Raw genomic sequence first — 14,602 nt, forward strand, 5'->3', positions numbered from 1 at the left:
AATTCTCGATAAAATAAGTCGAGAGCGTTGTAAAATTAAAACGCATTTTGGAGTCACAATATCACGGAATTTACGACACGAAACCTCTTTCTTGGAATATGGAATCTTTGGGACGTGAGACTAATTCACGCGAGAGAATATCTCGTATAATATGGCACATTGAATTTTTGCACATACTTCAATCCACGCGTTTTGCTGCGTTATTCAAATTCGACTGGATTTGGATCCCTAACATTCACCATAAAACACTTGAGATGTGACGCGAATATTAATTATGTCGCAGCTTATTGCTTATATTCTGTCCGAATTCTTTGGTATAAAGTGCTGTATTATAATATAAATAACAATAGAAAATAATAACATCAAAAAAATACAGCAAAGCTCTCAGACAATAACAAATAGAGGAAACGTAACGAAACCATCAAGAGAAAAATGTATTTATTGAGAACCGCAAATATCGCCAGCAGACATATTGTTTGTGAAAAATGAAATTCGTCTGTACGCTTGTCAGCGTTACCTTTTATGCTATAATCGTCCAAAATATTATTATTTATCCTAAGCATTATTTTATTGTCAACGAATTTAAGTTTCACGTATAATTTTTATTCATTTAATTCTGTAAACGTAGTACTTTTAGTGGTATCGTTGTAAGCTCTGTTTCTATTAAAAGCATAAAATTAAATTCTTGTTTATCTTCATAAGTGATATTTGTGCTTACTCTTAAATTTGGTCACAATTTGTCTTCATTATGCTCTGCCAAATACTACTTTAATTATTACGTCTCCCTTAATTTATCAAGTTTTAATGTGTGTACATTCGCTCTGTGGCATGTTGAATGCCAGGGACTGTTGGAGTGCTTTATTCCTCTTGTCTTCCCTTTGAAGCGACCACTTGACGCTTTTGTTGTTTAAACAACAAAAACGATTATACGAATCTATAATTACTTTTCAGTGGAAAAAAAATTATTAAGCGCGTTCTTTGAGAGTCCTTTTAGTCTATTTCACTTTATATTACCATAAACGTGTTAGATGTCTGGCTATTGATTGTGTAACGTAATTAGAAATTTAGATATCTGATATGAAGTCATTACGATAAATTCATATGGAGACATACACAGTCACTTTGCGGTTGTTGATAAGCACCCGTTTCCGCTGAGAGCGAAACGGGCTGTAATATTTCCGTTCGTTAAATGTCCAAGTACTGTGAGTTTGTCTCTGATTCTGTAAAAATATGAACTCCATAAATTACTTTTGATAGCGTTAGCGCTTTTTAGGAATATTCGTGAAATATATTGATATTAATAGTTTTTTTTAAATCTTTGTGTAAATATAAATTATTAGAATACTGTGGAATTGTAAAAAACTGAACAAATCATTGGTTGTGACATGGGATGATTTTAGATTAGCTGAACAAACAGTCTCCTTTAGATTGTTCATTAATTTTGCAGTAACCGAGTAGTAAATTTTGCAACTTCGGATCTATTCGGAGAGTTCACCGTTCGCGACCTGGAACCTCACTAAAGTTTCGTTGAAACGCGATACTTAACAATTTAATTGTTACTCATTAGTCCTAAGGCGACAACTTTTGCTTCCATTTCATTGATTAGAATCGTACTTAGATATTTCATTACCCTAACAGGGCCATGTTTAGAAAGTTTTCATATTCCCTTATTAATAATCTAGATATGTATATTAGCAGGTGGCTCTTGACGACAATTGACAAATCAATCATACGCGCCTGCCGCAAATGGTTCTATCATTTATAAAATACACCACTGTTTTGTTGTCGTTCCAATTATGACTGATCTAAAGTTGTCACTTTAATGATCCTTACTGGCTATTGTACTGATAATTTGCTAGCATATGTACATACATATGTGCATTTACACTTGCAGTGGTTGGATGGTAGCCCCTCATCTCTTGGCAAACTGCACTATCCTATATTGCAAATCATACTCTGTTTGTTTGCGTAGGTCAACGCTCTCGTCGAGACGTTTTATGTGTTCCTGGTGTCACGACGTCATTCTAATAATAGAATAATAGGAACGTTAACAGCAAACATGCTGGTATGCGAATTTACAGTGTCGATTTGTCGATAATGTTCCTTGCACATGTATCGATACATCATTATAATGCGACAAAATACATCGTACACCCTCGCGGCAAATCACGATAAATGTATTTCCTATGTTATAATAAGTATATTCAGGTTTGCCGTTCTTGATATGTTTAATTAAGTTCTGTGACGCAGAAGCAACTTGTTAAACTTTCATTATTATTCGCTTTCACAAATTGCTCGTACGTGAACGGATTGTGTTCACAATCGATCACTGTGGTGCTTGTGAGCCTTTGTTTGACTTCGACTCTGAATTCAGCATAATTGACTTTCAGCTTTCATTATTTAACTTTATGCAGTCATTAACTTGGTATATAGCAAAGAGATTGAGGTGCTTTGATATATATACCCTTTAGAAACTTTTGTTTTAAATATTGTTTATAAAAGAATTTTAATTAATATGTTAATCGACGATAACATTAATACTATTAACATTTTAGACGAGATTGTTTATTGAAAAATATCAATGTATTAGAATAAGTTTGAAAGTAAAAAAGCATGTTCTGTATTATACGTAATTGTTTCAGATTGAGGATGAAGGCAACCATGGCAACGATGACACACGTTTGTTCATTCTATCCACCTTGGCTGGACAGCACAAGCCCCGTGTATCATGTGCGTTGTGCAAGGAAACCCTCCACGTCTTCGACCGATATCCTTTAGTGGATGGCACATTCTTCCTTAGCCCTCGACAGCATACCAGCAGTGCTGTTGAGGTAAGTTTTTGAAATAAAATTGTTCCATTTCGTCGGCAAACTATATATTTTTACAGGAGTGATTGCAATTTCAATAGTATATGAATCATTTAAATGATAGAAGTTGAAACAGTTCGAAAGTTAAATGAGATTTGTAAAAGTTTTCTTAAGTCTACAAAATATCCGGAGCGTTCGTTCCATCTCAGTTAAAACTTCTCGACTGGTGTTGTTTATTCAGTGAATTACGACGTGAATGTGAGCTCACGGATACTTACGTGTTTGTTTGATGTTAAAATTAGCATGCCATCCCTTCGCTATTACATCCCCGATGTAAGCAGTTTCGAGATGGGATTTAGATGTTCCACTTTCGGATTATTAATGATATAGAACATTTAATTAGGACTTAAATAAAGTTATTGTTTGAAGGAAAATATAATTTTGTGCTTTTTCTTCTTAGGTAAAAGTGGAAGGACGCACGCAATTTTTAACTTGCGTATGCATGGGATGCCTAGAGCGATGTGACCCTGAACGAACAATTCGCTGTCGTTTTTGTGGGCAAAAGTGGGATGGCTCCTCGTTGGTGCTCGGTACCATGTACTCTTATGACATCTTTATGGCGACACCTTGTTGCGCTGAAAGACTGAAGGTAAATTGCATGCAAATAATATTTTTTTTTTACTTCTGCATACATTATCCATCCGAACTTTTAAATTACTAACGAATACTTTGTTGTCACCAGTGTAACAACTGCTACAAGCCGCTTCTCCATCCACACCAGCGGCTGAACTACTCCGACTATTCGCATCCACTAACATGCCCGCACTGTCGTGTGGTGGACACGCACTTCGTTAAGCCGTTGTCCTACTGCTTCACCAAACGGGTGTTCCCGTTATTCCAGCAGTGGCCATAACAAACGGCGGTGCCGGGGCCATCTCCCGGCACCCCCCCTGACACGTGGGTGGCGCCATCGCCGCGTCGTTCCCCGCCAGCATTGCGCCCCGTCGTCAACACTAGCATGGCCCGCGCGCCGGAGCCGATAATAGATGATGCCAAGTTCTTGACGCCAGCCTTGACGAGTATAACCGAATCCTTGTCTCTGTTGGGTTTGAGCCCCGAAACGCTCGCCATGAGTCTAGGCGAGTCTTTGGCGGAGCGGTATCTGGCCGCTCTCCGACCTAAGCCGGTGCCCCTGGCTTCCTGCGGCGCCCCTCGTCGCCAACCTCTAAGTGAACCCTCCAATCTTCAATTGTTCTCCAACGACTTCATCGATTATCTGAACCAAATCGCGTAAGCCGTGCCATGTGGACCAGTGCGTTTATGAACTTTTGTGCGTCCTCGTCGAGGCGCTAGGAATAATTTTTGTTAAAATTAAGTTGGTATTATTGAAAATAATTTTATGTATCGGTTTAGATCATACTATTGATTTTATTTTAATTTTATTCTGCACTTTGTTGATTAAAATAGTTAGATGTTGATTTTAACAATAAAAATAATAATTGATAAGAGGTATGTTTAGTGACGCCAGAAATTGCATTTCTTTTTGTTTTCCATTGAGTTTTGGGCCGCGATGTTTCCTTCAGAAGGAGATGAAAGAGAAAAAAAAATTGTTTTGAAATTACCTTCAATTTCAGTGATACTGATATGAACCCTATTTAATAGGGGTTTGAGTGGTGTGTTGTTTAGTTCAATTTAGTTTATTAGTTATGTTTTATTTTAGCAAAATTTTAAACTTTTAAACTTAACCTTAAGTGTTATACAATATTTTTGTAGTTTTATCGCGATTTTTCTTTTCTCCCACCAAATAGCATTGCATTCACAGAAGGGGTTACGGATGCCATGTTAGTTATATATACTTTTTTTTATTTTCCATACATTTTCACTTAATGGTAGGGGGATTTTAATATTAAGTGATTGCTGTGTCACCAATAATACGATTAGCTTGTCGATATATATTACATCGTAGGTAACGTTTGTATCTGTTTTGTTTTTACTTAAAAGATTTAATCAATTCAGTGATCAGCGGAGTTTAATGAAGAGTGTATAGTGATATCATTATATTTGGAATCGTGCCATATCAAATGAAAAAATTCTTCAATAATCAGAACGCATGTTAAAATTATAAGGTCTACCTCCGCTTATCACTGAACGCATTTATTTATGTGAAACAAGCAATTTTTTTTTATATATATATACTTTAATTGGGATATTTCTTGGCTACGTCATAATTTAGACTTAAGGTTTTTTCTTATAATTATCATGGATGTCTATTTATTTATAAGAATAGCGCTTCATATTACTAAGCGTATAAGTAATGCACATTTACTCATTAACGTCTTAAAGTTACGGTTTAGGTAAGTTTTTTATACATTTGATACTTATTACTCGCAAAGTGATTACAAGTGATAAAACTCTTAGTAATAGTGCGTGTTTAGGGCGTAGCGGTTTGTGACCAAGTGGTGCGGTGATGTAGGCGCTTATATCCTTAACGTTTAGGGTAACGTGATATCCGTGGACGAAGGTTCACCGTAGGCAATAATTCTTTGAAGACTTGATGATTTATATAGGTAAAAATTTTTGCATTATTCTAAATCAAAACTGCCATTTACATTTTTCTAAACTAATCGCTGTCCCGGACGATTCCGGGGCATGTGTTTTGGACTGATACGACTGTTCATACATGTTGCGTAGTTGGTAGATCCGTAGGGTATCATTGGCTATCACACCTAATCACATCACGCCATCACGTTATCACGACACTTCATCACGTCACGTCATCCGCATCACTACACCTCATCTGTCATTCGTCATCAGGCACGTTTGAGTGGCGGCGAACTGGCTCGCTATTGGACATGAGAGTTTCAGTACAATAGTACGGCCTAAAATAGTAACCAGTTCGCTGAGTGTGGTTGTTCTTAAAATACCTCTCGTTTCTTTTGTTTTTTTTTTTTTTAATTTTGTACTCTCTTGCTTGAAGTTACTCTTAAGATTGAGAATTATATCGAAAGTATGATAGCACAGTATAGTATTGTAAATAATGCCGTTTATCTACACGCAGATGCTTACAAAGTGTTTATTGAGATATATTATAACATATAACTAGTTTAGCCATAAATCGATAGTACATAGACAACAATATCAAATATCCCTAATTATTTTAACGTTCGCCGAACTGTAGCGTCATGTCATATGTTAATCAATTTTAATTTTATCGAAGTTTGCTCGTTCGAATATAGAATTATATTTAAAAAGTTTAATGTGCATTTTATGAATGTGCGTAACCAAAAAAAAAAAAATTATTGAAAAAAAATTAAAAAAAGTGACGAGCTGTTGTTGGTATATTTAGGAAAATATTAAAAAAAAAAAAAGAACCAGATCATCTGATGGTGGCCATGTACAAATGAATAAGTGAAATGACATTACAGTTCGGTTATTTAGCGAAGACACAAATTATAGAAACATATTGTTTAATAGTCAATACAGAGCCATCTAAGTAGATGTTTATAAAGGATTATTATGACGCGAAGCATCAAGTCATATACCCTCACTCCGGTACAAAACAAAGTAAATACGATATATTGGATTATGAAATATCCACTTTTACGAGTTTATAAAGAGTCCTCCCAAACAATAAGGATCTTTTTATATTATATAAAGTATGAAAAGTATGACATTACCTCTCTAGATACTAAAATAGAAAAATTTATATAAAGGCTCCTATATGTTTCCAAATATCTTCTATATAATAACTTGATACATAGTACTTTGAGGCGTGAAGTACAAAACACGGGATAGCGGATAGTCTGAACATCTTTTATCTTCCTCTTGAGTTTGTTTTGTGATATGATATATTGATTTAACCCTCTTTAGTACAATATATAATAATTTAACAACCTTTTTACTTCAATTACTATATAATTGCGTGTAATTTTTATATTTAATATTGTTAAGTATTTTCCTAAGTCGAACTATAAAATTTAGAATCACCAGTTCATAAAAATCGTAACAACTGACAGTTCTTCCATCTTATCAATAATAAGAAACGTGCTGGGGTTCCTTTAACTAAAAAGGTTTTTTATATAACCGGCTACACATATAAAACATTAAATGGATACGATTCGAAACGAAGGTTGTATAGGTTATAGGAGGCATTTTAATAGTTTGACTTTTCCTACATTATACTTCAGATTTAAAGGTAGTACGTTTTATTATTCATATTCTACTCGATTAGTTATTTGTTCAGTTTAAATAAATGTAATTACACAACGTTGCCGACTTCTTAGTTTATTTGCACATATTTGTTAAATTTTGTAATTAATGACAATTTATTTAGACACCGACATTCGTATTTCTTAATGTTGAATTAAATGTGGTGTAATTTAGTGAATTGCTTAAAAGTACAAAGAAAGGATTTGTTACTTTTGCAAATTTTATATAATAAATCGAATACATATTAAAAATATCAGTGATCTAGATAATCTTTACAAAATAGTTGCTGTGAATCATATGATATGGAACAGTGATTGTTTCAACAAAACGTGTGACTACCGTTGATTTTATTTTAAAGAAATTTTGTTTTATGTTGATAAATTAGGGACAAAAATTGTTACTTATTATAAAACTATATCTTAGACCTATTGATTTTTTCATTTTATATTTATTTTATCGTAATTTATCATGTTTTAGAACAGTCTAGGAGCACTCCGTAGATACCATCGGCGTAATACTTGCTGAATTAGGTCTTATCTTGCTTCACTAACCTAGGTTGGTTTAAGTCTAACCTACTTTTATCGATAATTCTCACTAAGTAAGTTTCCTTTAAATAGTGTGCGAATGGGATGCGTGTTTGTGGTCACATTTATATTAAGTCATCGTATATTCTTTTCATTACTTATCGCTAATAATCTCTAATGAGAGGATATATTCGTGTATTTTCTGGTCATAGGCGCCGCGAGGCAGCGTGCGTGTTTAGGGAGTAACGACTTCGCTATCGTTACGTTGAATACACTCTAAAACCCCACCCCATACTTCTTACTGTTCACACCATAAACATAATTTGTTCTAAATAAGTTCTGTGGTCCTAAATTGACATAGATCTTAAAAGGTCGCGCTTGCAAAAGAGAATCGGGTCGTTTCTAAAATTATCGTCGTAATTTCTAAACTAAATTTTAACGGAAACGTGAAAATGTCCGTGATTAAAAATAATTATGGGTCGCTTAACTATAAGTAATATTGTCACCTCGTGTGGTTAATGTGGTCGTATTAAGAATTTGGGAGTTTAAAGAGTCAAGATTCGATGACCCAGAACTAAAGCTCAAATAATTCAAACGCATTGGCTGATTATAGTATACGGCTGTTATTGGTTAGTGAAAGCAAATCATGTGTTAATTATATTTTGATATTCGATGTTTTCTACATAAAAGTAGTGTGTAACCTTTTGTACTAACTGTATTTAGGGCTTGTGTCGCGCTCCATCGCATTTATCAATTAGTGTCACGAGATAAATACAATAAATTTATTTTTGTATCACAAAAGTTATGAATGCGATGTGATTGTGGGTAATACGTTACAGAATTTTTTTCGGGAAACACCACTTTGAGAACAATACATAAAAGACTGTTCGATTAAAACAAAAAATCATATATAACTAACTGGTTTAATATTCCGACTGAACATTTACAAACTATTTTCAATATTTAAAAACATTAGCTTAAGAGATATTAAGCTGCCAGATTGTCTTGAAGTGGGACCGATATTTCACAAACCAAGCTTGCGACTCAGAATTTAACATAAAAAATGAAATGCGGAATTGTGGTAAAATTGGTGATAATCCTACGAATTGGTTAATGATAATATAAGTTATTGCGTGGCAAATAGACTTACGTAAAGCGCGGGGTGTATCAGGGTATGAGTGTCATAATTTGTAATAAAAAAAAAAAAAAAAACTTTTGTACTTTCGTAATAAAAATAAGTAGTGATAACGTTTTTTCTATTAATGTCTATGATAAACCAAGTAATGTACGTTTTTTTACTGAAATCGTAGATGTAGTATTTTTATAATACGAGTGAATTCGTACGTGTATCACAGCGATAATAGGTATTGTATGAGACCGCCCGGTTGTCATTTAAGAAGTCCTCTCGGGTCCCGGGATAATTTAAATTACTTGGGATTTTAAGATCACTTCTTGATTCGACATTCGGAGGCTAGGTCCTTTATGTCTAGGTTAAGATATGTTCGCCCATCGTGCGTTTCTGATCAGATGCTTTGTAAATGTTTAAATTGCTTTTAAAATTAACTTATCATTTTGAACATTGAAGCCGTTACTTTTACGATTCGCTTCAGTGATGAATTTAATCTCTGATACGTTTTTTAAACCGATGCTGTAATGTTTTGCGAGTTTCCGCGTTTAATTTATAAACCATCGCGTCGCATATAATTTCTTTGTGTATGTCTGAACGAATGGATATTGATAGTGTTATCAAAGTATCTTAATTTTTAGAGTAGTGATCTTCGTCTTCACGTTAATATTCATATAGGGTGTGGTCTTATCATTTTTTCTATGTATTCTAATACGATGATCTCTCGTTTACTTACAATTTTTCTGGAATATGGCTCGAAAGTAATGAGGGTTAGAATGAGAAGCTCAGAAACGCCAATTGATTAATTTTAAGTGTATAGTTTAAGCGCTTTATATAAGAATCGTTAAAAATATGATATATAACTTATATACTATAAAAATTAATATTATTTTTTAAAATGACTCGAATACATTTGTATGTATATTTTTATAAATTTTGCAGACGATGCATAAGGAATTGGCACAATGAAAGCGTAAATTGATAAGAGTCGCGTAAGATTTATAATGTTTATGATAAGAAATGACTACCATTTTGTAACGAGTATTGAGAAAGCTGATTTTAATGATAGTGAGCGTTGTATTGTCTATTTTGTAATGTTGGTAAAGCATGATCTAGTGTTTAAGGTTGTTTCAGAAAATTGTAATAAAACTAAGGAGATTAAAAAAGAATCGTTATATTTTATACGGATCCTGATATTGCGCCCGTCCCAGAGGCGGGCTTCGCGTTACTTTACGAATATAGAATGTAAGGTCACTCTTTAAAAGAGTTTTCGCAGGTAGTAGGTTTAGTAGGCTTAGTGTTTTTTATACCGGCTTGATGTTGTGACATTTATTATTAATATGATATCGATGAAGCAGAACCGAGCGAGCGGCCAACACTGATCAATAGCTGAATGTGTAGTGGGTTACTGGTCAAGAGATGGTTATATCGTTTTATTTTACGTAGGAGCGGGCAGCATCGTGTAGTTGTGATCTTTACCAAAGTGTCGCTGTCTCTGTTCGTAAGCATATCATTTTAATACAACGCTAGATACATTTCTCGGTACAAAATTTAGCCAAGTGTTTTATTCTATTGGATTAATGATATTGTTAGACAATTCCTCGTTGTCAGTTTTGTAGTGGACGGTCCTGTATTGATCTAACATTGAAATAAAAGCCGTTTCTAGTCGACTTCATCGGCTCGCGAATGAATCGTTCGTCTAATCAATGGTGTCAGCGAGTTCAAATTGCTCCATTACAACTCTGGCGATGAACCTGAATTACTTCAGTTATTTAGCAGAATTATATTATTGTCTAATGTTTCCGATTATGTTACGTTTTATATTGCTTATATTATATATTATTAATACAATGTTCATTAAGTATTTAATATTCATTTGATGAGGACCTAGTCGATTCTCTATGATATCACATCTCCCAAAGTACAAATTCCTTGTTGTTTAGTCCAATTTTGTTTAACTGTTATTAACTGGAAATTATTTTAAATAGAGTTCGCCTCTTCTATGTTCACGTGGAATGTTGGTTGTATTTAACTTCTAATTCGGTTTTTTTAATACCTTTATCGATGGCACGGCCGGAGTCAGTGGCTCTTACATTTGGTACAAAACGGCTGTTGTTTTCGACAAAGAAAAATTATTATGTAACAAATAGTTCAAATAAATCCTTACAATTCCGTAGATATGAATATTGCGTGCCGTATAGGCATATAATGTATGTTACTCTAGCAGCTCTTTGATTTAGTATGATGTTAGTATAATATTATTTTACCTGCCCTTAGTTAATGCACAATTAATAACCCAATACTTATATGATTTTCACTAATTCTTAAATACTGGTTAATTTTAAGCTTTCGTTTAAACTTTGTAAACGCCCAGCCGTTACTTTTAACTTTTCTTTTGTTATATATACGTAATCGCCTACTACACATTATCTAATTGGGATGCTAATTAGTATCGAAATATATTTCAAATGACACTATACCTACAATACAATAAAACCTTTATAAAAATATAATAAAAATTTTAAAATATATACAATTTTGTTTTAATTATACACAAACCCAAACCTTTGTTGTGGAAGTAGAAGAAAATTAATAAAAAATGATTGTCGACTGGAGATTTTCTTATTTAAACAATAATTGATCACATTATTTACTAGTAAAGTTACTATTATCATAAATAAAAGTTTGACTAAACGAATTTTAGATGTTTTATCACAGTCGAATGAGTCCGGATAATATTTCGCTCAAACATTTACAGTAAAACATTATAGGATCTGTATTGATATTTTTGCTGAATACAGTCTTCAATACGACCGTTTTACAAAAGAAAACAACACAGTTTTCTTGGCTTATATCAATAAGTATAAAGTAAATATCCGTTTAAAGTATTTACTCGTATGTGAAATAAATCTGCCGTCAATACGTCCAGTGGATAGGACTACATTATTTTATATAGTAATTTATTACTCCGACAATGAATGTATTTCTACAAAGCAATCCCTCAAGTCCTTAACTTTAATAGTGCCTATACATTACAAGTACATTAACATGTACTATGTATAGGCAAAACCATTATTTATGTTTCTAATGTGACAATCTTGGCTATTGTTTTGCCAAGTTTTAAAGAAGGCTTTCATTGAAATTTTTGAATAGATCCATACCTACTGTCTGTATTTATTGGTCTCAAGATTTAACATTTATCTTGCTGTGTATATTCGCAGTCCTTTCGTATAGTTGAGCGATTTTAAACTTTATTTATATAACAATACAATGACTAATTTATAATACAGTTTAACTTCGATTTACCAGGTAATCTCTTAGCTGATAAGTCGCTAACTAAGACGCGGGTAAAACTAGTGTTTTGAATTAGTTAGTATAGTAATTCAAACACTGCTTACAACCAATTAATTTTAAAAGGATTAGCTCTTGACAGTTATTATAAGGGGCAACGTACTGGAAAGGGTTGCCTAATACTAAAATCTAAAATAAAACTTGTTTCACACATGGCTTAAATTACAGATTAATTATTTGTAAAGAAAAATGTAGACTTATGTGCTTTAAAAAAAAACTTATAAATATTTGGGTTATTAATAATTTATATCCAAAAAAAAAGCAGATAATTATAATAATAAAAGATTTTTATCTTAAAAATCACTGACTTTCTTGCGATCCCTGTAAGTTTAACGTAGACCTACACTTATGTAGAATTGTAAGGTACCTACAATCATAAACACAACGAAATTTTAATACCCGTTAATTATCAGATGTTGTTTATCTAAGTAATGTGAGTATTAAGCAGAGAAGCTTATGCTCTGATGGTTAATAAATATCGCAACCTTTCTCTAAAGTAAATAATGGCCTCTCTAAAACAAGCTACCTTACACCCTTGCAAAGGATTAAGATAAGATTCGACCGAAGATAGATTCGGCTAATTCAGACGGGTACTAATGTGATTACGTGATAGAAATATAGCGGTTGAAACTATGGAATTCCGTTTGCATTCTTATACTGTTAGATATATCCGAGGGTGTGTGTTTTAAAATAATTTGATATGACAATAAAACAGTATGTTCTGTTATAACGAGTATCATATAACGTCTAGTTGTCCATTGTACAGGCTATTAGGTGATCAGAGGCCAGGGAATTCACTCGAGAGGACGTTCTAGAAGTCCGATTAAATAATTCAGTGAACATTTTCTTTATTTGCATCATAAGAATTTATTGAAATTAGAAACGTACATATACATTATAGAGATTTCATATTTATCTCCAAATATCATTGTAATATATGACTTGTTATGTTAAGAATTAAATAATGTTTTTAATAACAACAACCTCGTAATGATAGTCCGACTTTTTTGAGCCGATATAAAAAATATAAATTACGCTTTATTATTACAGCATATTATAGTTGCGTCGATAGAAGCAAAACAAATTGGTTCCCTATTTATTTTGACAGTCTCGCGAAAATTCTATTTGTATGTAGGTACATGTGACTATGAGAATATTTGACAGTTGACAGTTGACTTCACAATAACAAAATTATAATAAAATAAACATGACATATATACCTACAAGTTACGAATAATATTCCGGGGACAGGTGTGGGTACTTTGTGCTTTTTTTTTAAAATAAAACCTTCATTTCATGCACCATAAATTTAACATTGATCATAAAAATTTTTAATTATCGTGCAAGGTGGCCACCACACCCACCTTTAAGCAATTATATCACTAATTGATTTAAAAGCAATAATATAAAATCTAAATCAGGATAATAAACATGTTTTACTCTATATTATTTTAACTGATTTTAATACGATTTTAATGGAAGACATTTAAATTCACCCGACCTCAACTATCACATATTTATGTGAGCAAAAACATGGCTACGGCATTCGAAACAGCATTAAATCGAGTTTAATAGAACATAAATCTATAATTGTAGTGCCAATTTTTATTTGTTGTGTTAATATAATAAAGTGTAAAAATGAATAATCTTAACTTATTCTAAAAGAACAAAGTTTTCTTTTCAATCTGTTTGCAATGCCGAGATATCACTTTAAAGTTATTAAATCAAACTAATATTTAAACTGAATATTAAAGACGAATAACTAACTTGGCCTGTTAAAGTCGCTATCGGTCTCAAATTTAGTCATAAAATTATTAGTCATCTCTGAATTGTCTGGCTTCAACTTAATTCTTATCAAATGATTTGACAGATCGGGCTTGGGTACTCCATTTATTAGAATTTTATACCAGTATAATTAATGCTAATGATGTGTGTCTGTTTGTTACGTAATACCTCAATAACTAATGGATGTAGTTATAAATTCAAATATTATACTGGAATAAACACAGTGTTATCGAAGAAACTGAAATGTACCTTAAAACTTCGTAGAAGCGAACGAAGTTACAGACAAAATCTAGTCATAAAATATGTGATGTTATTAAATGATATATATATCATTTTTTTTTAAATGTTATTTGTACACAAGATGTCTGTTTTATAGTGTTATTCAAGCTAATAATTTATTAAAATATGTTTAATCATACATATCGTATGTTTAGTACCTCGTACAGTTGATGTGTATTGTTATTAAATTTAAATGCAGCCTTTCCATCTGTCAGGTCCTCTGGATATGAGGTAAAAGTAAGCTTATCTTCAGTTAAAATCTGTCCCAAAATTCCCTACACACAGTTTGTTACACGTTCCTTATTGGCGTCAAATTATCATACATTAATAGATAGCAGTTCTAATTCATTTACCTGGTTGTATAAATAAATTTATGAAATTTCAAGAATCGTTTAGACTTTAATTTATTCACTCATAAATGTGACCATTGCATAGACATTTCCAGTCCATTATACATGGTAAGTTATTATAACAAATCGTTAATTGTATATTATTAAATTTATTATTTAGCAAACAATACA

General features: G+C 32.6%; 1 protein-coding gene across 1 annotated transcript; it reads left to right on the forward strand.

The window, feature by feature from the left end:
* Nucleotides 1-2,059: 2,059 nt before the first annotated feature.
* On the forward strand, nt 2,060-8,778 carry LOC133319565 (headcase protein-like). Its single transcript, XM_061524638.1, has 4 exons — nt 2,060-2,065; nt 2,643-2,831; nt 3,268-3,456; nt 3,550-8,778. Exons 1-4 carry the CDS (start codon nt 2,060-2,062, stop codon nt 3,718-3,720), a joined length of 555 nt encoding a protein of 184 aa, XP_061380622.1. The 3' UTR covers nt 3,721-8,778.
* The last annotated feature ends 5,824 nt before the right edge of the window (nt 8,779-14,602 follow it).

Source organism: Danaus plexippus, chromosome 4 (genome assembly GCF_018135715.1).
Source record: "Danaus plexippus chromosome 4, MEX_DaPlex, whole genome shotgun sequence".
NCBI classification, from domain to species: Eukaryota; Metazoa; Arthropoda; class Insecta; order Lepidoptera; family Nymphalidae; genus Danaus; species Danaus plexippus.

Bases quoted from the DNA above. Each gene is read 5' to 3' on its own strand.
- LOC133319565 (XM_061524638.1), top strand. The intron at 2,832-3,267 runs GTAAGTTTTTGA...TTTTCTTCTTAG, and splicing joins ATACCAGCAGTGCTGTTGAG to GTAAAAGTGGAAGGACGCAC. The intron at 3,457-3,549 runs GTAAATTGCATG...TGTTGTCACCAG, and splicing joins GTTGCGCTGAAAGACTGAAG to TGTAACAACTGCTACAAGCC.